The following is a 26,358-nucleotide window of genomic DNA, read 5'->3' on the forward strand; positions in this document are numbered from 1 at the left end:
CTTATGCAGTTCCTGCAGCGGGGGACCCGGCTGAACTTCAAGTGTATAGGCAATGTTCAGTCACACACCTAGCCTAATTCAAGGCAAGGCAACTTCATGAATCTTTCTCTCATGAGAGAAATCACATACATGCTAACACATCTGCTAATTAATAGTGTCAGTTTAATGGATTTAATAGAACTGCTTTAATAAGCATAGTTCTCTTTGTGATTATAGCATTTCTGTGCACCTTTCTTCTGCCGGGTGTCCTGTACACACAGAGATTTATGTGCATCTCACTAACATTGCTTCACATATATAACCCACAGCATTACATATAGACAATCGTTTTGCCCTTAATATAGTCAAAGTGAATGCAAGATTTTGTAATAGGGTTTATTACGTGAGATCAGGTACAAAGAGAGGACATTCATGAACAGAACAACATTAAAGCTACTTCTTAATTCTTTGCAATAAATGCAGTCAATACCTCTTCAGGGAGCTGAAAGCTGAAGTACCAATACTTAGTGATTTATTTTTCTCTTTTGAGCCTTCTCAACACTTTGAATGATCCTGACAAAGGAAGTCGTTGACCTGGAATAGATTTTTGCAGTGCTTCTGCCAGAAAAATATATCCAGACTGTCTGTAGCTGATGCAGCAAAGAAGTTGTGAAAATGACATGGCTTTTACCTTTTGAACTGTTATGGTGAGGGAGGAAAACGAGCAAATAGAGGCATCTATGATTATTTTATCGATTGTTTGAAGTATTGGACTATTCAAAAGAGTCATCATACCATAATAGAAGATCACTGACCCAATCAATTTGTCTTCTCCACTTATAATAAATTCAATTATTCTTTCTTATGATATTTTATAGGAAAGTAATCAGCACCCGCCATATGTACTGTGGTAGCCTATGTGACAAAGGAAAATCAGGGAATTCTTTCATAATCCCAGCTGGCTTCTGTTTTTTAAGGATGAGAATTAGTGTCCTCGTGACTCTAATTTGGCAAATATGACTGTGAATGCTATTTCAATTGCTGAAAATGTCAAGTCTTCTTTATGATTTGCTTAACAATTTAATTTACTAATATATTAGTGGATTGCGGAATTTGATTGTTTACAGGAGGGATTTTCCTGTGAAATGGGTGTTCTTTTTCAGTATTGTTGAGTCTTGCCCCTGCTCTAAGATTAATGGATCAGTCAGAGGGCAGCACCAGACTAATATCTCTAAATGTTCTATTCTTCTTCTGATCCCATTTGAGATGTAATCCATCAACTTGAAATTTGTGAGTGGTGGCTACAGTCATAAGCAATAGGATAAGGAGGCAGCTTGACAGTGGGAATCCTAATCTGTCATAGAGCTTCTCCTATGTTATTTTGCTTGTAGTCTCCCCATGAGCTCATTAGAACCTCCTGTGGTGCTGAGTAGCAGATCTGCAGTTTTTGAGTTGTTTGAGTGATGTTAAGCCTCTGTGCTCCCACTCTTTCTCCGTCTTCTTAACCATAATGAAAGGGTGCTAGGGGATGTCTTTCCCAGAGAAAGCTCACTTAGAGAGTTGTATGTGTTTAGGGAATTCTATTTTTTCTTGAACACGCCCACAAGAGAGAACATCTAGTTCTTTTACAGAGAAAACTTTGTCCTTTTACCATCTCTACCTAGTCTCTGTCACTCCTAGGACAAATACAGGAGCTTTCAGTGGGGACTGCACTTCTCTGCCTTACCAGATACAAAGATTTGTGCCCATGCAGCTCTGGGAGAGGCTTGGTCCCAAGAAAGGAGGACATGGTCCTGGGAAGACTTACTGTGTTGATAAGTAAAGAGGGTCTTTCATGAGAGAGAGTCATCAGAAAATCCCAGTCCTTCGTAAGCTGCGTATATGCTTTTATTATTACTGCTTTCCTCTGAAAGGTTTCTTTTAAAGAAGTTAACCAAATTCAGTGTTTTACTGGAGAGACGAATTTTAAATTCCATGTCCTCCTTCCGTATCCTGTTCTATGAATGTGACTAAGCATTTTCTCAGCTTTCCAAACGGTTGCTAGGCACTGAACGGATGCTCTCATGGTGCTTTCTGAGGCTGTTTTTGAGTTCTTAGAGAGCCACACAGAACCTGTGCAAAACCCGTTTGGTTTCTCATGATTTGTACCACCTTGAAAGTAATGAAAGGCATTAATTCTAAACTGATGAGTTTACCAGGTTTTGTTTAATTAAGTTTTGCTGAAATGTGTCAAACTCTTCCCATCTTAATAAAGATTATAAATAAGTCGCAAATTTTGCCATGTTTAATTAGTCTTCTAGAGCATTGAAGAGTAGGTTTCAACAATAGAATTATAACTGTTAAACCCTGGGGCTTTCCACTATGAACTATTCTCTGTTCCAGTAAAGAATCATTTACTACCATTTTTTTTTGTTTTTCTTACCTGGACAGTTTTAGTTCAAAGCAGAGTTTTGTCTCAGCTTCCAGTTCACAGCTTAATTTCTTAATCTCTTACTGTATTGCCAATGCAGTCTTTCAGACAGAAATCAAGTCTTTACTTTTCTGTTACATAACTGTGATACAAGGAGCAATTAAAGAGTGAAAAGTGAAAATACTCACTTCCTAATTAACACCAACTTGATAGAGCATTTATGCTTTCTTCAGTTGACACCCCATCTTGAGCTGATTTTCTTATGGAAAATATGCTGTCTCAGAAAACAGTACTTACATTCCTGCTGTTAGTTTTGTTTAACATCACAACATCTGGAAAGGTCATTTATACAGTCATGTCTTTGCAAGCACTAAGACAGTATAGAGGACAGATGAAATCATCCGCGGGATCTAGCCAGCAGTAGTATAGCACTGTGGGAATGCTGTTTGCTCACAGTGACAGTGAACAGCATCACTTTATTTTTGTGATTCCTTCCCCTATTCATCTTCTCTTCTTCCAGTGCACATACGTGTACAGATTTTCTCCTGCTCCGTCTTACTTTCCCTGCCTATGTTTTTATGCTGTGAAACAGCTGTATCCTTTAAACATTCGCAGGCATTCTCCATACTGCAGATCCACATTGTGGAAGAGGCAGGAGAGATTTGTAGTTCTTCTGAATCCTGGGTTATGAGAAAGGACCCAAAAGTAAAAGATAGCACAGTCCATTTTTATGTTGTCTTTTTTTTCTTCTTGGGTTTTGTTTTTTTTTTTTCCTTGAATCCAAGTGCCAAGGAGAGAAAAAGAAGAAAGAAAAGCCCTTTGCTCTGCAGTGCTGATGGCTGAGCTGGGACTTCGAAAGGGCTGCTGAAGAAGCTATGTGTGCTTGGTGCACTTTCTGCTTCTTTGATAAACCTGAATCATGGACCCAGGAGAAACTAAATATGTCATGCCATGTGCCAAAATAGTGTAAATTTCTCCTGTTTATTCCTCTGTGGTTATACTAAAGAGTCCGTAAGGTCAGCTGTTTTCTTTCTGGTCTCTTGCAAAGAACAAATGCTAGTAATTGTGCTGTGACACTACCAGGAGTAGCTTGCTGAACACTGAAAAATTACTCACAAGTACTGTGACCCGTTTAGCAGTGGTGAGGTAAGACTCCATTCATCACTGCTTCACTGGTTTGTGTTCCTTGGCTGTGGCTGTTGTAGTACATGAACTGTTCCTCGGACTGTTCTTTGGTGCTGAGGCCAGCTGGCACTGAGGGATCAGGGCTCATCCTGTTGAACTTTCTTACCTTTCAGAGCAGAGTGGCCATATCCAAGTTGTCCATTGGAAACATCCAAGCTAACTCCTAGGTTTGCTAACTCCTGGACTGTGTCTGAGTATTATTTGGTAGAAATTAGTTAATTTGGGCTAAACTGTTCCAGAGAGCATTTCAGATTTAATGGTGTAGATGATCAATTACTAGTGCTTGGGAGCATTCCCTGGCACTGCTTAATTTACTGGCATAAACATAGCCCCTATGTCCTGAGATCTTGCTAATCTGAACTTTATGGCAAGTTATTCCTCAAAATATTTTCGCATTTGGACAGTTTGCATATGAAATATAGAGAGAAATCTTCATTTAAAAGATTTTGGCTGAATTATAAGCCATTTTGCTAGGTATCTAGAGTTGTTTTTTTTTAAATTAACTGTAACATGAATTAATAAGTTTCAGTAGAGCTGGATTTCATTAGGAGTCCTTTTTCTTTCCTGGAAAAAGGAACAACTTGACAGGTTTTGAATCACTTCATCTAAACATAAACTCCTACCCCTGTAACTAAAATATCATCACACATGTTTATTTAGCTATTTTTTTTTCACTCTTACAAAGTACATAATGTTATGTTGTGGAAGCTCCCACCCAGTTTTGGTGCACCTTGGTTAATGTGATAGAACATTGTGACAGCTGGGCAGCAGTAGCCGCCACCATTCATCCTTGCAGGATAACTCACCAAGCCACAGCAGAGGTGCTCTAAAAGCATTTAGCTACTCCTGGCCTGTGCTGTGAGGATGGTCCAGCTAGCCTAGTATCTGGATCACCTGATCATTCAGATTAAGGACATGGTCTGAATTTAGCAGTTTACTTGTAGCCCATCTGTACTTTCTTCCTGGATTTCATTCCCATGGATGGCAGCAAGGGTGAAGGAAGGCAGATGTCACCTCAAAATGCAGTCAGGTTTTAGAAACATTCCTAGGTAGCACTTGCACCTTCTGAACAGAGCTGCCGTATGTACTTCACTTGCACTGAGGTATGTTAAAGCATATACGAATGGGTTTGAGCTGGCCATTCCCATAAGAATTGCGTGGTGCTATAGTTAATGCTAATTAAATGATCATCATGTTTTGAAGGAAACCTTTTACACAAGCATTGTGTTCGGATACTGTCAGGCTGTCTGAAAGAAATGGAATAGATTCTCTACCTGCTGTCATAGGAGGAGAGCAATGTAAGGAGCAGAACCTGGAGAGATGCCAAAATATTGAAACCCTTGGCTAATTTTGAAGTACTCTTGAATAAAGCTAATGTGTCAGTGAGGCCCTAGGCTGCAATGGATTTCTGTGGGAATAATTAATCTAAGTGCATTGATATTGGTGTGTGGGTTTTTTACATGACTTCCTAATCGTCTGATTCAGTATCCATTTAGTGTTGATAGTAGCATAGCTTTCCAAGGCCTTGTATCCAAAATGCTATGGAGAGTCGACTGAGGCACTTCAGCTATTACTTTGATGATTGTGTACCACTGCCATTAAAGGAAGGTCTTGAGTATGCCTCTGAAGAATAGCCTCAGGCAGGTTGAAAGCTTATGGGTAGGAAGTAGAGACCAAAGCAAGAAAGGGAACCTTGTGGTTGGTGTCTTACTACAGGCTGCCGAATGGAGGGGAGCATACAAATTTCAATTGCCCCTCTGCTCTTGTGCGACCCCACCTGGAGTACTGCATGCAGCTCTCGAGTCCACAGTACAGAAAGACATAGATCTGTTGGAGCAGGTCCAGAAGAGGGCTAAGTACTTAAAGGGGATTAGAAGAGAAATCGGGGCAAGTTTTTTAGCAGGGCTTGTTGTGATAGGCCACAGGGTAATGACTTTTAACTAAAAGAGGGTAGATTTTCCTGGATATAAGGAAGAAATTTTGTAACAATGAGGCAGGTGAAACACCAGAGCAGGTTGCCCAGGGAAGTGGTAGTTTCCCTATCCCTGGTGACATTCAAGGTCAGGTTGAACAGGGCTCTGAATAACCTGGACAGTGGGATTGAGTGCACCCTCAGCAAGTTTGCCGATGACACCAAGCTGTGTGGTTCAGTTGATACACTGGAGGGAAGGAATGCCATCCAGAGGGACCTCGACATGCTTGTGAGGTGGGTTGATGCCAGCCTCATGAAGTTTAACCATGCCAAGTTCAGGGTCCTACACCTGGGTCGGAGCAATCCCAGGCACAGCTACAGGTTGGGCAGAGAAGAGATTCAGAGCAGCCCTAAAGAGAAGGACTTGGGGGTGTTGCTTGATGAGAAAATGAACATGGGGCGGCTTCAGTGTGCGCTCACAGCCCAGAAAGCCAACCGTATCCTGGGCTGCATCAAAAGGAGCGTGACCAGCAGGGCAAAGGAGGTGATCCTGCCCCTGTACTCTGCTCTCATGAGACCTCACCTGGGGTATTGTGTGCAGTTCTGGTGTCCTCAACATAAAAAGGACATGGAACTGTTGGAACAAGTCCAGAGGAGGGCCACGAGGATGATCAGGGGACTGGAGCAACTCCTGTATGAAGATAGGCTGAGAAAGTTGGGGCTGGAGAAGAGGGGGCTGGAGAAGAGAAGGCTGCATGGAGACCTCATAGCAGCCATCCAATATCTGAAGGGGACTTACAAGAATGCTGGGGAGGGACTCTTCATTAGGGACTGTAGTGATAGGACAAGGGGTAACGGGTTCAAAATTAAACAGGGGAAGTTTAGATTGGATATAAGGAGGAAATTCTTTCCTGTTAGGGTGGTGAGGCACTGGAATGGGTTGCCCAGGGAAGTTTCCAGCTCCATCCCTGGCAGTGTTCAAGGCCAGGTTGGACAAGGCCTTGGGTGACATGATTTAGCGTAAGGTGTCCCCACCCATGTCAGGGGGGTTGGAACTTGATGATCTTAAGGTCCTTTCCAACCCTAATTATTCTATGATTCTATGATCTAGTTGAAGATGTTGCTGCTCATTGCAGGGGGTTTGGGCTAGATGATGTTTAAAGGTTCCTTCAACCTGAACTGTGTTATGATTGTGTGTCACAGGACTCTAGGGGGTAGAGTGGAAAGGCATAAAGGTATTCTTCTTGATAATGCCAGTCAGGTAGGATTGATGCCGGACGGGCCCTGGTTCTGCAGTTGATGTTGCAGTGTGGGCACTGTTTTTTATGAACCGTCTTGGTAGATGGACAAGATAACAGGCAGTGAAACTGCAGCAAGGGAAATTCTGACTAGATATTTTCACACACGTGAAAGAAAAATATACTATGAGGTTTCTCAAACATTGGAGCAGGCTGCATCCCATCATGAGAGAGATTTATAAGTGATCAAGGACATGATAAAGTTAGCCTGCTTTAAAGTGGGTGGCTTGGGATGGACCAGAGGATCTTCCAACCCAGTTATTCCAACTTAAATTATTGAATGATTCAGAGTCTTTATGACTCTTAAATTTCAAATAATTATGCAGAAGTGTAATGGAAGCTCATAGGTTGTGAATTCCTTATGTCCAGTCAGTGACTTCTGCATCTGAGGCTGCTGTCCTTTAAGAGAGCTTGATCTTGTTTGTGAAAACCTGACAAATTCCAGCTCACATTGCTGTAACTAAATAAGACTGCCTGCTTACAGGTTCACACCACTGTTAGCATTTTGGATTAGTTATATGACCATTAGCCTAATAGGAGCAGCCAGAGTAGGTGATTGAAGACATCTTGAAATAAATTAGATAAATCTATTTTCTAAAGTACCAAGAAGCTTTGTGCTTAAAGCTCAGAGGAAAACCATTTTTAAAATCCAACTGTAAAATCCCCCAAATACAATGAAATTTACTGTGCACTTTTACTGACCAAACTGTATTTTAGGAAAGGTTAGAAGATAAAGTTGTGAATCCTGTTGCCGCAAACCCATTATTCTTTATTTCTTAGGATGAGTCTGCTGTATTCTTACTTGATTTTTCTTCAGTTTAAGGAATCCATGCTAATTATTTTTAACTGAGCACTTAATGCCTGAGGTATTTTCAGGTGAAAGCATCAACTCTTGTCACTAAAAATCTACACTGTAGAACTTCAGTTCTGTTTCACAGAGTTGGTGCCTTTGTACATTTTTCTAATACAAAAGTTCTGTTCAAAATGGAAATATGTTTTATCAGTTCTTATAATAATGTTTCTGGTTCTCATAGTTGGTAAAAAACTTTTTTGTTTTTACAAGAGGCATAGGTCTGCAGATCCTCATTTAATAAAAGCTGGAAATACTCAGAAAGCCATATATCAGGTGTGCTTTAAAAACATTAAATCATAACTGCATTGCAGGAGATGTAGGAGTTGCTGCCAATTTCAGTAGACTTCTTTTCTTAGCCACCATTACTGTAGTTTAATTTTCAACTTCTGCAGATTCTTTTAGATCTTTTTAAATCCATGATAGAGTCAAATACTAACAATATTTTTAACTCTGTTTCTGTTTATTTTAACCACCAAAGAGAATATTTCACAGCTGGTAATGCTGCTATGTGTATCTGAATATCAAGGTCAGTTTATGCCTTGCTTTTCTGTGATGTTCTCTCTTCTCTTCTTTTTGTGGACATCAGAAATAATCAGTAATGGCCTGAGATTTAGTACAGTGACTGCTTGTGGTACAGCATCATAGATTTGCTGGGTTTATTTTGCAGTTGCTGGCTTTAATAATTAAGGGGAATATCACAATGAGGTTTAAAGGCTTCAAAACCCTCATTTGTCTCATATCCAGAAACATGACCAGCTTCTTAAAAATATTACTGCTGATAGAACTTACAATTCTCCATTATAGTACTTTTGGCCCTTGAGTCTAATTAATCACGTCTTAAATGCATGGGCTTAATTTGGTGAGCCAGAGTGATGTGAAATACGTAATTAGCCACTTCGTTGAAGTGTGCATATTGTGGTACAGTGCCTGATTTTCTGGTCAGTGAATGACAACCTTACGACTCTTTTTCATATCTAAACACTTCACATTATGATAGTTCTTGCATTTAAAGTTATTCTAGGTGTAAAGATCTAATTTGTGCTTAGCGTTTTAATAACTGCCTCTGCTTTATGGTTTTCTAAGAGACAAATGTTCATCTCTATAAACTTATAATCTATGGCTTATTTTAGTTACAAGTTAAACATGATTATACGTAGCATGGTATTCTTAAGGTCATGGAACGTGACATGGCTTTTGGTTTAGTTTAGTTTGTAAAAGCTGTAATTGTTGTCAATGGAGTATTCCATTTTACAACTGCAATTCTTTCCCTAGAACTGACATCAGTCATAGATTGAATGCTTCTAAATATTTACTTTTGCTTTGGAAATGTCTCACTTTAAAGTGGTAAACTGTGGGAAAATAAAACATTCCTTGTGTATTTCTCTTCTGGAAACATTTGCTTTAAACTTTGTCATTGCTCTGAGGCTTTTATTCATCTATCATGTAACAGCTTCAGGTATCATTGAGGAACTTCATTTTGACTTATGATGCAAGCCTTGAAAATTACAATAGCCTGTGAGTGGTCTGGCATGAGAATAAAAAATCAATAAGTTTTTGCATTTTTACATCCTACCTAATCTTGTTTGTCTGTATGAAAACATTATTTCATTACAGTCTAATGTGTCAAAACCACTCCTAAATAGTCAAGAGTTACCAGACTTCAGATGCATTACATACTGGGTATTCTAGGTTTTCAGCATACAAAAATTAGTATATGAGGTATTTTGAGTCTTATTTTCTAAGGACAGTGAACTGTTAGGCAGTGGGCAAGAGGGGATGTGATATTTACACTACTTTGTGTGGTTCCATAATTTACCATGTAGGTGATCTCCCTCATGAGTTTACAGATGTGATTCTCTTTCTACTGTGTATAAATAGTACATGTATAAATAATACACTCATGCATAATGTTGCTTAAAGTGTTTGTTTAAAATAGAAGTTTAATTAGAAGTTATTTTTTTTCCATATTTTCTTCTAATTTGTTTTTTACATTACAGGAGACAAATACATAGGAAATATGGATTGAATCCTTTTTAACTTCATGTGGTAATATCAAAAGTTCATTGTTCCTCCCAGCTGAGACTGAAAACATGGCTCATTTAATCTTTGTAAGACTTGGCTCTAAAATTAAAATTCAGAGGAAACAGGATCCGACTATGAGTCAGTATGCAGAACAGTGAAGGATAGGGGCCATGAAGAAACATTCTTTTTCTTTCAGCCCAAGGTCTTTATCATTATTGAGAATCAATGTCATATTGCATAATAGTAGGATGTGAGTGCCAGACCATGATCTGTTTTGATCAGGATTAAAATGCTGATGTTATTTCCTTGATTTAGTTCTAATTTCTGCTGTATTTTCTATAAATGCGTTTAAGCTAAGAGACTTCCTTGCAAATATTTTCAGAGCACTTTGTGTTGTTATATCAAATGCAGTCACTCACTGTCACCTTTCTTATCCTTTTGGAAGTAATTATTGACTTGGGTATTTTGATGATGTTGAAATAATCTCCGAATTGTGTTCTGTAGAGTCTGACAAATTGTTTGGCATAGGAAATGGACTCAAGGGTCATCCACTCATGGGAAGCTGGTTTACACATGAATGCCAAATCCCAAATGACTTCAACAGCGATAAGCAGTACTAATGAAAATCATTTTCTTAGATGGGATATAATGCACATTTCTACCTCTCATTCCAATAATAAATTAAATTCACAATTTGAACCAAATGTTGTGGAGACAAATAATCTACCATATGCAGTATCTCAGTGTCATCTTTTTTTTTCAGCTCCGCATAATGCTTTTTTCACCGGTAATTACCTAATTGTCTTTCTAGCCTGCTAAGAAAATATTCCTTCATTTTGATGTCTTTAAATTGTGCTTTTGTTCAGTAGTTTACAGTATGTTGGTACTGTATAATGGGTGTTTATCATTCATACTATAGATAGCAAAATATCTAATTATGGTTATGCCACTGTGCTGAAAAGAATTGTTACAATCCAAGCCAAGTCTGAATTGCAGTTGCTGAAAGCAAGACTAGGAAGCAGTCTTGTACACCCCAACCAAGGAAGAAGCACTTCCCTTGCCTTTTGTTAAGCAAAAAAAAATGTGCTCACAGTGTTCAGCAATAGCTAACAGTGAAGAAAAATGCTCCTTAGCAACAGAAGTTCATGAAATAAAAGAGGGATTTAAATGCAGCTTAAAATTAGGGAAATAGAGTCTGTCAGATTTAAAAATGTGGAAATAGATTCTCTGTTACAGACAGGAGGAAGGCAAATATAAAAGCTCAGAAACATCTTCTAAGTCAAGATAGGGAAAGGAGTGCACTCTGGTACATAATTCCTTTCGCTACAAGCTGCCAGACGTATGTCCATGCTGTTAGGTCTTCTAGGAAGTGCATTGCTCTAAAGGGAATGGAATTGATGATATATTTTTTAAAAATGACCCAGCTCTAGGTCTGTGTCTGTAAAGTTCAGAAAATATTTTTTATTGAAATTTGGAGTGAAGGTTTTAGTATTGACTGCTTTTTTCACCCTCCTGTAAATACTGTTAATGGCCTGATCCCTCTTTGTCTTGCACGTAGTGCCTTTCTTTTGAATGTCATCCACAGAACACATTTAAAACAATCACAGCTTTGGAGGAAAAGGCCACCCTCTGTACAAGACACAGCTAAATGTCTAGAACTTTGGTAAAACAACAGGACTAATTTTTTTTTACTACTATTTTGTATAGGTTTGTAATCGGAAGGGAAAAACCAGGACAAGTGAGTGAGGTTGCGCAGCTGATCAGCCAAACTCTAGAACAAGAACGCCGCCAGAGAGAGCTGCTGGAGCAGCATTATGCACAGTATGATGCAGATGATGATGAGGTAACAGACTATTAACACTTCACTATTTCTTCTTTTTTTAATGTTTTATTTTCTGTTCCTAATTCCTTCTTTTTAATTGTCACTCAGAGGTCAGCTTCTGGCCCTCTCCATTACCTCTGCTGCTGATTTTTACAGATTTTGATGGTGAATCTTATTTGAAGAACAAAGTTACTGAGAAGTTTTCCACATGAACTTAAAATACTTGTTTTGTTACGGAAGAGCAAATAGCAAATTGGTCAGTGCTGCTGTAATCATTGCTCTTCCTCTCAAGGCATATGCTTTTCTGAAATAAGGGAATAAAGTTGGCTTCTGAAACAGTAGTTTTTGTGAAAGCTGGTAAAAGTCACTTCTAACTTTTAAAGGGTTGAGGAAGTTTTAGGCCTTTTTTTTTTTTCCTGGAAGAACTTATGTTCTTCTTAATTCAGAACATTAAGAAATACTCCAAGAAATCCAGGTAAGAGCCCTCCTTCCACACTCTTGCTTTTTACTTCTGGGTGAACAGATACTCCACAGGATAGATTGATGTTCACAATTAGTGTCTGATGTCCCAGTACAAAGGTTTTGAAACTATCAACTTTATACAGTAAATATTCTATTATTTCTTTCTGTTCTCTGAAAACTGCCAATATACCTAAATACCAAGATAGTTGAAAAGATTCATGAGAGAACTTTTTCAGAGACTACTGTCTGTGTTATACCCTCAATTATCTGCTGGGTTAAGGTAAAAGGCAGGTGTTGTAACAAACCCCTTCCACATAGACCAAACATACCACCTTCATTTTTCATTATCTTACATAATTTTATGCAAATTGCCAGACTCCATGTATTGGTGTGCTTTTGTCCTGGGGCAGACTTTGTGTTTTTTTTTATGGAAGGAGGCAATAGAGAAGGGATGATGATAGAGAATTTATGCTATGCATTTATTTCAGTTTCATTTTCCATTAGGTACTGAGACAAGGCTTCTAAGCAGTGAAATAGGAAAAGCGATACTCTGGGATAAAATCAGCATACACTCAGAGTTTGAACTAGCAATTGGTCAGAACAGGTGTCCCAGAAGACTAAGTAAAAGTCCTATCTAGCCCCAGTGGTGCTTTCACTTACTTTAATATTAATAATATTACTGATGCTAAAAATAAAAATATTATATGTTTTAAAATAAATCCTGTCATAGGTGCATATTTAATTCATATAAATAAAATCATACTTGTCTGTGTTAGGGATGCATATGTGTATGTACTGTGCAAAACCATGAAGGCCAGAAAATCCATATCCTCTCTGTTCCTTCCTTAAACCATACAAGCATGCAAGTCTTCTAGCTTCTGTTGAGTCTAGAATTAAAATTAAAAATCTTAACTAATTTCTTGAAGGAATTCTACCAAGAAGAGACAACCCCCTCTAGCCTTTGGGACAAGAGAATTCTCACAACTCATCACAGATTTGGATTTTTTTTCTTTTTGTCGCCTGCCATCCAAGTAAACTCACATAACTTGCACCATTCCCAGGCAATTGATATAATGGAAGCTATAATCTAATGCACATTAGATGCAGTTCAAAAACATTTTGGTCACCACAAGCACTTCTACTCCATTTACTGTCAAATAGGAGCATTACACTTTGTGCTCACCTTGCTCTGTGGGGGCAAACATGGCTGGGTTTGTGTTGCTGTACAACACACACCACTGCCAGCCCCGTGTTCTTTGACTCTGGTAGGCAGGGCATCTTTTGGGCAAGAAAATCTCAGTTTACAGTATCTGAATGAATATCCACAAATGTACAAAATCCCCTACTCTTTCAAGTCCATTTCCTCGAGGTGATAGTGATTCTGAGTGCATGAAATTCAGGAATATTTAGATTGCTGAGTGGCACAGAATTATACAGGAGTTGCTTAGTCTCAGAGCTATCAAACTGTCCTATTCATTTGCAGGCAGCTTTTAAAATATGGTAACATAGATTTCCAGCTACAGAGCTGCATAAATAAACAAGAAAATGATCTTTATTCAACCCTCCATTGAGGCTGTCGAGCCTCAGAGGCTTTACCACGAAGACAGCAATAGCATACCAGGTTTCCAGAGCAGGAAATCCGTGATCTGTTTTTGTGTCCTGCAGTCACTGCATCCGACTGTGTTTGGTAGAGCTGGTCAAATCACAGCCAGAGAGCATGTGCCAGGCATTTGCAAGTCCTGGTGTTTTATTTTGCTGTGCCACCAGCTGGCTGGATTACCTCTGTTTTGAAACTTAAGACAGTCTTCATCATAGCCCAAGCAGGATCTAGCTATTTGAGAAGGATCTGTGTTCTTTAAAATAGCAGCATTATTGAAACAATTTTGACTTCTGCGAGCCAGTGTGCTCTGGACTTGAGTCAGACACTAAGAAAAACTTGTTAGCCTGCTGTAACTCCTCATTCTATTTCCTTGCAGGAATGTTACATGACAGTTCTTTGTTGGGGAAATTTCATACTAATACAGATAGTGTTTCCAGAAAAATACATCATTTGCTACATAAGTGATCCCGAAAGAAACATTATTTACTATATAAATGCCCTGCATCCTTGCACTTCAGAGTCTGCTGTTAGCATGGGCTGCAGATTTTCACAGGGTTGCAGGATGCTTTCAGATGCTCTTTCATTTAAATCTTTGCAAACAAACAAAAGAACCTTGTATAGAACTGACAAACACTAAAGAGATGCCCACAGTGGGCAAAGACAAGCAGGGTAAATGTGCAATAGCTCACAATGTGCTCTTGAGCTCCCACAGAACACACAGAGCCCAGAGTATCACTTATTTCTCAAGTACTACTTAGGGTAGGCAGCGTTGGCATTTCCAGATGAGTTTGTGCTAACTACAGTAAAGCTGGACAGTATGTTGTTTCAGGTACTGCCCCTAGATAAGCTGCTGCAGAGTTTGCTCATCACCAGCTCCTGAAATCCCACATTTTTTTTAATTTATAGTATTCTGTCAGAAAACAAAAAGGCTTTGAAGTAGGTACTATCTTTGTATTTCCTACTTAGTGTATTAAGTGTGACCTAAATCTGTATCCTTGACAGAAACCTTTGACACCCCTGTGTTAACACAGTGTTCTGGGCACATTTTAGTCAAATTCTGCCATTCCTTGGAATTCTGATTTGAATGTGGTATTATCTTCTCCATGTTCTACAGTGAATGGAAGAAGCCACATAAAGCAGATGACCTGTTACCCTGCAGGCTGCACACTGTTGCAGGGTGTGAAATTAGTAATGTATCACAGAATTCTATTCACTCTGTGGCCACAGACAAGCAGTTTTATGCAAGTGACATTTTAATGTATTTTAATATCACTAATAGTAATTTGAATATTTTCTAACTCTTCATTGTTATTTATCAGGATATTCTTAGACCAAAGCAACATTAGAACCACTCAAGAAAATCTTGACACACACGTTGCAATTTGTTTGAACATCTAACCCCAAAGAATACATTTGTTAAACAAAATCTCTCAGAGAGTACTTTTCCAACATCATTAATATGAAGCACTCTTGTAAAAGTGATGGTTGATATAATTTTTACCACTATATTAAGTAAAAGCCATGAAAAAAATCGAATGAAGATGCAGGCTTGAGTTATTTCTATAGTTCTTGCAGTGGTGTTCCCTGATTTTGGAGAGTTTCAGCACAAACAAAGCATTTATCTTGATGCAGTCTTTGTTATGGTGATTTGGGGGAGGTCTGTCTGCATTATTCTGACTGGTGCTGGTGCTCATTCTTTCCGCTTGGGTGTGTTAGGCCCATTTCAAGAATTTACAAGGCAGCTAAACAATGTGAGTTACCCATTTTGCCTTTAAAGTGGGGAATTGCATTTTGTGCTAATAAAGATAATTTCATGCTATTAGCTGTAATAGCATATAGGAAAATTGAATGGCTAATAACAGAAGTTATTGCTGTGGGTTGGATGAGCTTAAGCCCTAGGTACTACTGAAAGGAGAAATAGATCTTTTGCATGGATGAATTTTGTTCACCAATACAGACTGAAGAGTCCGAGGTTTTCCTTCAGGAGCATGTAAGTTTTCACTGACTTTCGAGTAAAAAAAGTGTTACTGTTGTTGTCACCCGAGAAAGCAAAATGTATTGCAAGGAACCTCAGGCAGCTACAATAACAACTCACCTCACAAGGCTTTGTTGTTTTGAAACAAAATAACTCTTGTCTGTGCCTTGCTGCTCCTAGTAAAACACTGACCTTCCCATTCTAAGCTTACTGGTGCAGGGTGTGAGCAACCTTTTCGTAGTTTCTGGTGAAACAAAAGTCAGCAGAGAATTTTTTCAGGGAAAGCGTGTTTCATGTAGTTTATGACATATATTTCCTTAAAGCACAGACTGGTTCTTTTGAACCTGTAATTTGTCTTTCATGTGATTGCAAGATCAGATCGCTTTCTTTTGAAAACGAGAGCAAAAGTCCCATTTATTTCCGTGTTCTGTAATGTGTTTGTGTAATCCTGCTGTCTTGTTTACCTGAGCAAACTGCAGTGCTTTGCTTTGATGACTACTTTTTGCATTAATTGAAGCAAAAATGACTGTGCCCACGGACACACATTATGTACAATTTGAAGCAAGATTTTCCTTTGTGTTCATTTTTGGCTGCCTGATGACTGTCTTCAAACAGTTAGGCTCTGGAGGCCAGGAGAGTATTGCCGGCTCTTGAATTTTTCCCCAGTATAACCTATTCCTTCATATGTGTTTGGTTTTCTTTTTGTATGCTGTACTTTTCTTTAGTGTAAGTCTTTAGAGGGATCATAGAATCATAGAATAGTTAGGGTTGGAAAGGACCTTAGGATCATCAAGTTCCAACCCCCCCTGCCATGGGCAGGAACACCTCACACTAAACCATGTCACCCAAGGCTCTGTCCAGCCTGGCCTTGAACACTACCAGGGATGGAGCATTCGCAACTTCCCTGGGCATCCCATTCCAGTGCCTCACCACCCTAACAGTAAAGAACTTCCTGCTTATATCCAATCTAAACTTCCCCTGTTTAAGTTTTAACCTGTTACCCCTTGTCCTATCACTACAGTCTCTAATGAATAGTCCCTCCCCAGCACCCCTATAGCCCCCCCTTCAGATACTGGAAGGCTGCTATGAGGTCTCCATGCAGCCTTCTCTTCTCCAGGCTGAACAGCCCCAACTTCCTCAGCCTGTCTTCATACAGGAGGTGCTCCAGTCCCTGATCATCCTCGTGGCCCTCCTCTGGACTTGTTCCAACAGTTCCATGTCCTTTTTATGTTGAGGACACCAGAATTGCGCGCAATACTCCAAGTGAGATATCATGAGAGCAGAGTAGAGGGGCAGGATCACCTCCTTTGACCTGCTGGTCACGCTCCTTTTGATGCAGCCCAGGATACGGTTGGCTTTCTGGGCTGTGAGTGCACACTGAAGCCACCTTATGCTCATTTTCTCATTGACCAACACCCCCAAGTCCTTCTCTTTAGGGCTGCTCTGAATCTCTTCCCTGCCCAACCTGTAGCTGTGCCTGGGATTGCTCCGACCCAGGTGTAGAACCTTGCACTTGGCATGGTTAAACTTCATGAGGCTGGCATCAACCCACCTCACAAGCATGTCAAGGTCCCTCTGGATGGCATTCCTTCCCTCCAGTGTATCAACCGAACCACACAGCTTGGTGTCATCGGCAAACTTGCTGAAGGCGCACTCAATCCCACTGTCCGTGTCACTGACAAAGATGTTGAACAGTTTTAACTAAATTCATCTGATTTATTTTTTACCAAAAGTGGAAAATCTAATTAGAATTTTTAATTATATTAATTTATTCTTTTTAAATGCACATGTAGCTGATCTTGTTTTTTTACATAAGCCGGGTATAAGTTTGCTAGTTAATGACCCTATTTTGCCTCCTTTCGCATACTTCAGAGATTTCCTTGCCACTGCTGATGGACCTGCCAAGATGATTTTTTTCATGTAGAAATGATAGTTGTGTACCACCTAAATAGGTTGTTTTTTTTCAGAGAAGTGACTGTAAAATTGGCAGTACATGGATTGGGCTAGTATTTTGTCCCCACAATAATTCATTTCATTGAAATCTCACTGGGATTTTTGAGTTAGTTGTTCCGCTTTTCACCGCCCTGATGGTGTGTGAAGACAGTGATACGTGCTCCTGGAAAAAGCCAGGAGAGTTAGCAGCCTAATTTTCCATTTAGACAGTAACTGCACATAGCCATGGGAAATAAAATAGGAACAGAAGTTACTACAAGTGTAACATAACAGAAGAAATTTGTGTGTGTGAGATCTACACATACCGAATGATCAATTTAATTTCAGTGTTTAGTTGTACGCTAACATGCCTGAAAACTCCAGTGAGATGGATTGTGTGTTCTTTTGCTTCTGTTTCAAATAAGGAAAGAAGAAGCAAAATCAGCTGTTAACTTTTTTTTTTTTTTTGCTGAAGGCTACTCAGGCTCTTAGTTTTGGTAGATGTGAAGTATGTAAAATAAATTGTAACTGTATATGTCATTGGAGAATATAGAATAGAGATAGAGATAGCTGTCCTAAGAAGTGGCTCACCTTAACAGTGATGTTTATATATGGAAGTTGTGCATGTTGGTGACTTCCTTCTTTTTGATGGTTCTTTTAACATCAGAAGATTTTACTAACTCATTCTGTGCTTTCTGTGCGGTTTGCCTTTCTTTGCTTTTTAAAACTTTAGTGAGGAGAATATAGATTTTTCATGATCTCTAAAGGTCCCTTCCAACCCAAACTGTTTATGATTTATATGCTATTTGTCCAAGAAATGGTGCTGGTTTATTGCAAGTATACCATCCTATTGGGTGCATACATATAACTTCTCTATGTCTACTTGTGCACCTGGGCTTACATGCTTCCATGCACTGCTTTTTAGTTGGGGGAGATTCACATAAGTCTAAACAACAGCTGGGAAACTAAATTAAGGTAGGAAGTTGAGATTCAAACTGTTGTTCGGACATTTGAGTTCTTAAATGTTGTTTTTAAAAGTTCTTTTGACAAAAAATGACACTAATAGATAATCCTGGTGCTATTGGGAATATACTTCTGATAACGATATTACGTGTCATCTTGGGAACTGAAACAAAAACTTGAGTAGCTTTGTCAAATTTTGGTGTTATTACTGTCTAAACATGAGAAGGACTGCACCCCTTCCCCCGCCCTTCCTTTTCCATGTATTTATTGAGTCCCAAGCTTTATAAATCCAGATGTGGCCCTGAGGGAAGTGTTTGCTTTATACTATTTTTGCACAGCCAGCAGGCTGTTTGTGATCTGTACATGATGTACTCTGGCTTCCAGAGGGAGCCCTGCTGAAGTGAAGTGGTACCCAGCCACGTTCGGCATGGGCAGAGATGAGCACAGGTGTCTGTGCAAATGATTGTCTAGGCAACTTGGGGATTAATATTGCAGGCTTTTTCTTTTCAATATTATCTTTTTATTTTATCTTGAGATACTGATTTTAAATTATGATTTTTTAAAATCCTGTTTTGTCAACAAATTGTTCACATCTCATGGTTTAAGAGCCCAAGAAACACCTGCATTTGCTGTTTAAAACTAGCTAGAAGCAGCTCCTTATTCAGCTTAAAAATTCAGTAAAAACTGACATCAGTCTCTGAACTTGTCTCTGGCACTCGAGTTTTCTTTTTCCTGCTGTTGTCTGTGAGAATGTGACTTTTCTATTGTTGATTTGTTTATAAAGAACAAACCAGTTGATTTTCAAATTCACCATGGGATATCACTGAAGAGTTACTTCCTCCAAACTGCAAAAGACTAATCAAGATCCTGTCAGTCCTGCTCTGCTTTTATTTCTGTTTGGAAGAGATTCATTGCTAACTCTGAGATGAATTTGGAGAGGTCTTCCTATGGAAAACAGGCCTCACTTGTAAAAGGGTGAAAACCATTGAATACAGAGACAGTCATGCTTAAGACCCTGTCTTCTCTCTCTTACTATTCTGAAATAGCTACTGTGGAGTTGTATTTTGTCTGGTAGAATTCATAAGCACTGGGATTATAGCCAGAGAAATAGATAACCTTTTTTGTATGCAGTGTACTGTGTTTGCACAGTAGCTTAATTACTTTTTGAACAGTCTCTGCCTAATAAGAGGATAACTGGAATTTCTTAAATGCTATAAAATTAAGACAGGGGAATATGCCACAGATGAAGAAGATGACGACATGGGACCTGTCCTTCCAGGAGGTGACATGGCTATTGAAGTGTTCGATCTCCCTGAAAATGATGACATGTTCTCCCCGAGTGACGTGGACACCAGCAAGCTTGCTCACAAATTCAAAGAGGTAAGCTATAGACCAGAAAATATTCCTGAAATATCTCACTGGAATTAGATTTCTAGTTATCCCATTGCTCAGTGCTTGTCTTTTCTCTTGAAAATGAGAGTTGATTTCTAGCTGTTCGTATATTCAGTACTTTTGAATGACTTCAAAAGTTCTGCTTAAAAGAAATGGAACTGTTCAGATTTTTTTAGCATCAGATTTCAGGTGACTACTGTGTTGATGGAGGGTAATTGATAATTAGTTTTCGGTAGAGAAGTTAGTCTGCCTTCAGCACTTAGTTTGCATTTTGTGACCAGGAAGACAGAGTACAAGTTAATTCACTGTTCACAGACTGCTGCTTTTGGGGTGTTTTTTTTTGTTATTCATTTGGGGTTTTTTTGTTTGTTTTTTTCTTTTTTCTTGTTTTGTAAGATTCCAGTCAAAAGTGATCAGGAAAACCAAAGATCAAATCTAAATTTCAGTGAAAAGGGACATGTGGAGCTCATCCTGTACCATTACGTAGCGACTTGTCAGTGTACAACAGCATCATATGTTTGGCCATGTGTTTAGAAAGATGCTGTATTGGGGAAGCTGGCATATTTCAAGCTGGTGTTGTATTAAATTCTGCGCTTACAGAGTTTGTATAGCATCCACTGGTACTGTCTGGAGCTTGAGTCACTGGTGTTCATTGCAGTCGTTGAATTCATATAACTTAACATGACAAAGTACTGAGAAATATTTCTTCCATATTTTAGGTTGTGCTTTTGATGTGCTTTATTTGTGAGCTTTCCTGAATTCTGATGCAAATAAAGACATGAAACAGTTGGCTTTTTCTAAGCCCACAGTGATGGGCTGGGTAATGACAACAAAGAACATTTTAAATACAGGAATATGGAAAGTATCCAGAACCTAATAGGAGATTTGAGCAGCAGAACCTTTGCCCATTTTATCCTTCTTCCCCTGTCCTCCCCCCTTCCCTCCATTCAAACCAGATATTTTATCTTCTGTAAGTATATCTTACTCTCTAGTGGGAGTAATGTATGAAAAGGAATCAGTCAATGAGCAACCAGTCTTAACCCTTTTGTGCAGATACCTTTTGCAGCCTTTGGATGCGTACTGTTATTCATTGTTGTTTCCTGAAAGTTTTTTATTTTACCAATAATTTTCTCGCTCTGTATTTCAAGTTCCAGGCTCTTAAGCAAATTAGCAGAACAGTTAACTTCATTTTCTAATACTGTGCATCATACATAGTGATACTTTCTCAAACACTACCATTCTGATTATGCCAGTGTACCAGGGCTGTGCAAACCATAGATACAGTGATGGGCAGAACCCTCACCTTTGACTAGATTACCTGTCAAACTATGCCTGAATAGAGTTTCCATCACCTTGGGCTGTTGCCATATTTCAGCATGTCCAAACTGTCTTGAAGCTCTTTTGCTGACCTGTCTTATGTAATGGCCTAAAACCACTGGTGTAGAGATCAGGTGGAGGGACTTTGGGTCCTCCAAGTCAAGTGCAGACAAGAGCCTGAGAACATAAAACGCTGCTGCAGAAGAGCAGACTTCTTCAGTAACCCACACAGTTACTGATGTTAGGAATATGCCACTTTTGTTTCAATAACTGTATTTAACAGTACACAGCTGCATTTTGTTGACTGCTACAGAGTGAGAGTGTGTATTTTTCCTGGTATTTGCCCCGAATTCTTTCAACACTAGAGGACTTGTTCATGATCACGCTGCAAAAGCCCACACAGTGTTTTCTGGAATTGTATTTAAAGAATAACTGTTCTTTCGTGTTCTTACTCCAGAGATTAAGGAAAGTATTAAACAAGTGGGTTGGACGTAATCTTTACGCATAATAGTTTGACCTAATTAGTTGAATTCAGTCTTTGCAATGAAAAACGTGCTCACATGCTCTGAGAGCTCGCTTGTTTGAAATGCCTTGGTTCTGGAATGAAAGTCAAAAGAGAGATGGGCTTTTCTGGGTGTCATGGTTTAAGCAGCCCAGGACATGGGTGAATTGCAGTACTTCTGCAAGTCTTGTTTTCCTGGCTTTAAAACCAGAAAATGGGCCTAATTTTTTCCCTAACTGCTTTGAGAGAGAGAGCTAGAAGCTTTATTTTAGCTGTGATGTTTGAAGAGAGACAAGATCTGTGGGGAGAAGGGACATCATATATAAGAATTAAGTGTACATTTCATATTGTAATGAAATATATGAAAAATGGATTATTATGCAAAAATATGTAATGAATACATTAAAATTGCCATGGAGATTATTAAATTCCATTGAGTACTTTTTTCCCCAGTGTACTCTGGATATATTAACATTTGCTAGCTTTACTTTCCATCCTGCCTTTTGGTATTAGGTGAATTCAGTTAATTTTCTCTATTTTTATATGATTTTCTCAATTTTTTATAAAACGTTTTATAGTGTTGAAAAAAATTAGTCAGCTTTTCAATATATATTTCAGAAGGAAATGTGCCAAAAATGAGTCAAAATGTCTTCGTTAAAATGAAGCTTCATTCACTTTGATTTCAGCTTCATTGACTAAACCCCATAACAATGCAAAAGAGTAACTGCCAAGAATTTGTCGTGTGGGACATGGAGTAAGGTATTTCTGCACCCCTATTAGTAAACTTGATTGAAAATTTTTAATTATAGTGCCCAGATTTGATTGCCAAACAGTTGACCTTGCCTGTTGTTCAGTCTAACCAATAAATGTGTTAGTATTATGCAAGCATAAATAGTTCTTTAAAAAAGGAAAAGAAGAAAGTAGATGACCAGCTACACGTTTGTCTGTTCAGCGGGGAAGTGTCTTTTTTCTTCTGCCTCAGTGGGATCTGCTCTGCTGTGCACTGATTCAATGATCTGACTGGGTGCTCAGTATTCATTTTTTAACTTAATAACAGAGTATAAAAATAACTGTTAAAACCATCTGTACCTGAGCAGATTGTCATTTATGCAACAATTTGGAGATTATTTGTATGTAATAATAAGCTGTTTAAGTGCTGCTTATGGGTGTGTGGGCTTTTAGAAGAGATGGGAATGGATTGTAAGCAGATAGCCTGAGGCTCTGAGTCTTGGCTTTTTGATTTCATTATTAACTCTGCAAAGGGCAAAGTCTAGCTCATCCATCCTTTCTCTGATTTCATCTCACTCCAGTACAATGAGGTAGCAGAATTAAGGCCTGGGCACTTTATACACACCATACATTTTGAGGTGATTCTTTTGTAATTTTTCACTGCCAACAGAAATGGAATGTTAGGAGAAAATAGTCCTCAGCTCTGAAAATTGTCGATCAGAGGTTGGAATGAGGGAGCTCAAAAATTGCAAGTAACCTCTTGCAAATGTTCATCGAAGTATCTCCTTAGTTTCCTCTACTGTGTTTAGTTAGTTACAGAAATGTATATATCCTTCTTAGCTTCCTGGTCTACTGGGTGGAGTAGCACCACCACCCACTTCTTGCCATTAACACCACTCAATGACTGGCTTCATTTGAAAAGAAATCTTGTATCTACCCTCACTGAGCATGTGAAGATTGATAGAAATCTTCAATGCAAAGTCAAAAAATGAGTGTAAGTAGCAGATGATCCTGGGGACTAGAAGTTATTATAGTCTCCTCTGGAGACAGTGTTCCTAAACTGTTCCTGAGGTGGAACTGGTTGTATCAGTGTCTCCTTAATTCCTTCCAGCATAAATTCAGTAATTCTCCACAAGAAAGGACTAGTTTTATTCACTAGCTCAGGTAAGACTGACTTGCAAACCCGACTGCATCTGAGAATGGGCATTTCACATGCCACAAGAAGTGCATGCAAGAGGCTCCATGAAAAGGGAATTCCAAAAGCAGCTTTGCTTTTCTCAAAGATTCTTTTATTGATCAGTTCTGTGATGGCTTCTGCCATTTTGAAAATTACTTTTCTCCTGCAGAAGAACTTCTCTTTTGAATTATTTTTACGTTTTTTCACTAACAGCCTGGTTTTCAAGAACGTGACCATTGCTTCACCACAGATGATAACTTCTGGTTCAGTACAGCTGCCTCACGTACTCCATTAGCTCAATATACACTATTCCCAAAGGCTCCCATTAGTCTTGTAAAAGAAGTAACCCCCATGTAAAGCATGTGTTTGCATAGCTATTCCTGGTATTCATAAATAATGGACAAAGACTTTGTCACTGACAGCTAAGGCTGTAATTCAGGTTTTGCCCTTGCCGTCAACTCCTTACCCAACAACACCCAAAGTCACTGATTCAGATTAAACAGTGTATTAGATAATGGTTTTGAGGCCTGTCAGAAGTTTGTCCATGCTGCCTGCTTTAAAAAATAGAGCAGCAGGGATTTGGGTGCAGAGCAGGATTGGGTGCGTGTGCATCTTCATTTCCACTTGTATTAGGGTTATGCTGTGGTCTGATTTGTTCTTCAGAGTGTTCTTGAAGCCTGCGAATGCAGACCTTTGGGGTAAAACTAAAGATTTCGGCTTTTCCTAATACGTACAAAGAGCTAAGGAGTATTCGCTCCACAGGATCAGGCTAATGTAGGTTAGTCCAAAAGAAATTCCCCTGGAAAGTGTGCAGGTGGATGCAAAGTCCTCAACACTGACCCTTTCACTGTACAGATCCACTGCTGTTGTGGCACGCTGCTTTATAATGTAACTACAACCTTTAGTGCCCTGCCTGGTCTGTTAATCTACTTGCAATCATTTTGTGTGCTTGAATACTGTTTGCTGGTTTTTACGGTTTCCCCATGTAACCGCTCTCAATTGAGATTAGCTAGCTTGAGCAGATAATTCCAACTAATGGTGGAGAAGGATAGCATCAGTTTATCATTTTTCTTGCATGAAATAAATGTGTGGAATTTTCCCTCAAGGTTTTCCTGACTTCCTGAGTTGTTAAATCGCTTATTTCCATATTTGCTTTTTTGTACTGTGCCTGCTTTTATCAATGCGATGGGACTTCCTGGCAGCACTGGGACGTATTTCACATTCACATCAGAGGAGAGCAAAGCCCAGCAGGATAACATCTTTTTCCTTTTTTTTTTATAAGCAGAAGACATTTGGTTTTTCTAAACAGATTGGATGTTCTGATTTGAAATTATGAGTGGTTAGACGGCATCCTAACTTTAATTAGGTTGCACAGACTGAGTCATTTTGCAAGCTAGACATTTTAATTTACAATCTACTGCAGTGCAGCACTCTTCAAGGCCTTCTGCTATGTAAAAGGTATTCAACTTGCAGCACAGGCTTTAAAAATATTGGAGTACTGTCTGTGACTTGTTTATTTTATATTTTCAATTTTAGTTGCAAATCAAACATGCAGTTACAGAAGCTGAAATTCAGAAGCTGAAGACAAAGGTAAGAATCAATATATGGTTCATACATGCTTTTTTTTTCCTCTTGTGCAAAATCAGATCTGAACATGTGTATCTTTATGTGGATGGAGAAGTCAACATTTTTATTAAAGGCTGCTTAAGAAGCACAGGAGCTCAGCTAAACCTTGTCTCAGTGTATATTCTTTATTCCAAGTTTCAACTAAAATCTTAAGTGCTGCTATTCAGAGAAACTGCCAACTTGTGTAGCTTCGATTAAACGTACGTTTTAAGGGGTATCATAATGACTAAATGGCAGATTTATAATTTTACAATTCTAATGCATTTTCTCAGGTTTTTAAATTATATTTGGATTGAATATTCAAGTCTAAGTTAGTAGGTTATTTATTTACCAGCGATGTTAAAGTTTCCTGTTTATGGTAGTTTCCTTTTTTTGACATTTGAAAAAACTCTCTAAATTATTTAAAGGTATTTAATAGAAATTGCTTTTTATGCACAGAACGAAAAGGTGCTGTTTCATATTGTTGCAGTATTCTTTAAAAGATACTCTAGAAAGGAAAAACCTTCCCAATTTAACAGAAAACATTATCTCACAATCGGTTGCTAGTTGTTAGATTGAATTTGCTATAGCAATAAAAAGGAATAGTATTTTCTGTACTAGGATAACCTTTATGAGAAGTCAACTGATAATTCAGTTGTTGAGTAATATTAGGTTTTATAATGACATCTTTCTCTTATTATAAAGGAAATAAAAAGAAGAGAAAATTGTACTTCAGAAAAAGATTTTAGATTGTTACTAGCAACATTTGCACCCACCATGTATTTGCATAGTGTTTGTCAAATCTGTATAAATTATCATTAAAAACAAATTCAAAGTGCAACTATTTTCTGTAAGGACAATTTCTGTTGTATTGTTCCAGTTCAGAAAGTCAGAAATCTTTCTTTCCAGTTCCTGTCTAGGAATCAGAGCCACACGGTGAATCCTTTGGGATTGTGCCGAGCCCCACTGACTTGATGGCAATGATGTGTGGGTGTAAACATTCATCTGTGCAAATCCATTTGCAAGACTCGGGTTATTGTACCTTTTTATGTTGGACTTCTTTCCCTAGTGTTTTCAGTAGAGCTGAAGAAGATGTGGCTAGTTTAGGTATATTACTGATAAAACTGCAAAACAAGTTATTTTCTTTGTGTGCATATCATTCATGATGCTAGCAGAACTGCCAAGAGCAAATTAAACAGTCTTGATCAGTAAACAGTGATGTT

The 26,358-nt window shown here is 38.7% G+C and overlaps 1 protein-coding gene across 4 annotated transcripts in view; it reads left to right on the forward strand.

The window, feature by feature from the left end:
* PPP1R9A (protein phosphatase 1 regulatory subunit 9A) overlaps positions 1–26,358 on the forward strand; it is a 138,058-nt gene that overhangs the window by 81,586 nt on the left and 30,114 nt on the right. For all 4 annotated transcript variants that reach the window (XM_061468506.1, XM_061468507.1, XM_061468508.1 and 1 more), the window contains exons 6-8: positions 11,367–11,502; positions 19,638–19,793; positions 25,067–25,120. In XM_061468506.1, coding sequence (XP_061324490.1) covers positions 11,367–11,502; positions 19,638–19,793; positions 25,067–25,120 — 346 coding nt within the window. The remainder of the gene's footprint in view (positions 1–11,366; positions 11,503–19,637; positions 19,794–25,066; positions 25,121–26,358) is intronic.

The sequence above is a fragment of the Pezoporus flaviventris genome, unplaced genomic scaffold (genome assembly GCF_033815535.1).
Source record: "Pezoporus flaviventris isolate CSIRO_AGI_PZ_B2104156 unplaced genomic scaffold, CSIRO_AGI_Pfla_v1 ptg000047l, whole genome shotgun sequence".
NCBI lineage: Eukaryota > Metazoa > Chordata > Aves > Psittaciformes > Psittacidae > Pezoporus > Pezoporus flaviventris.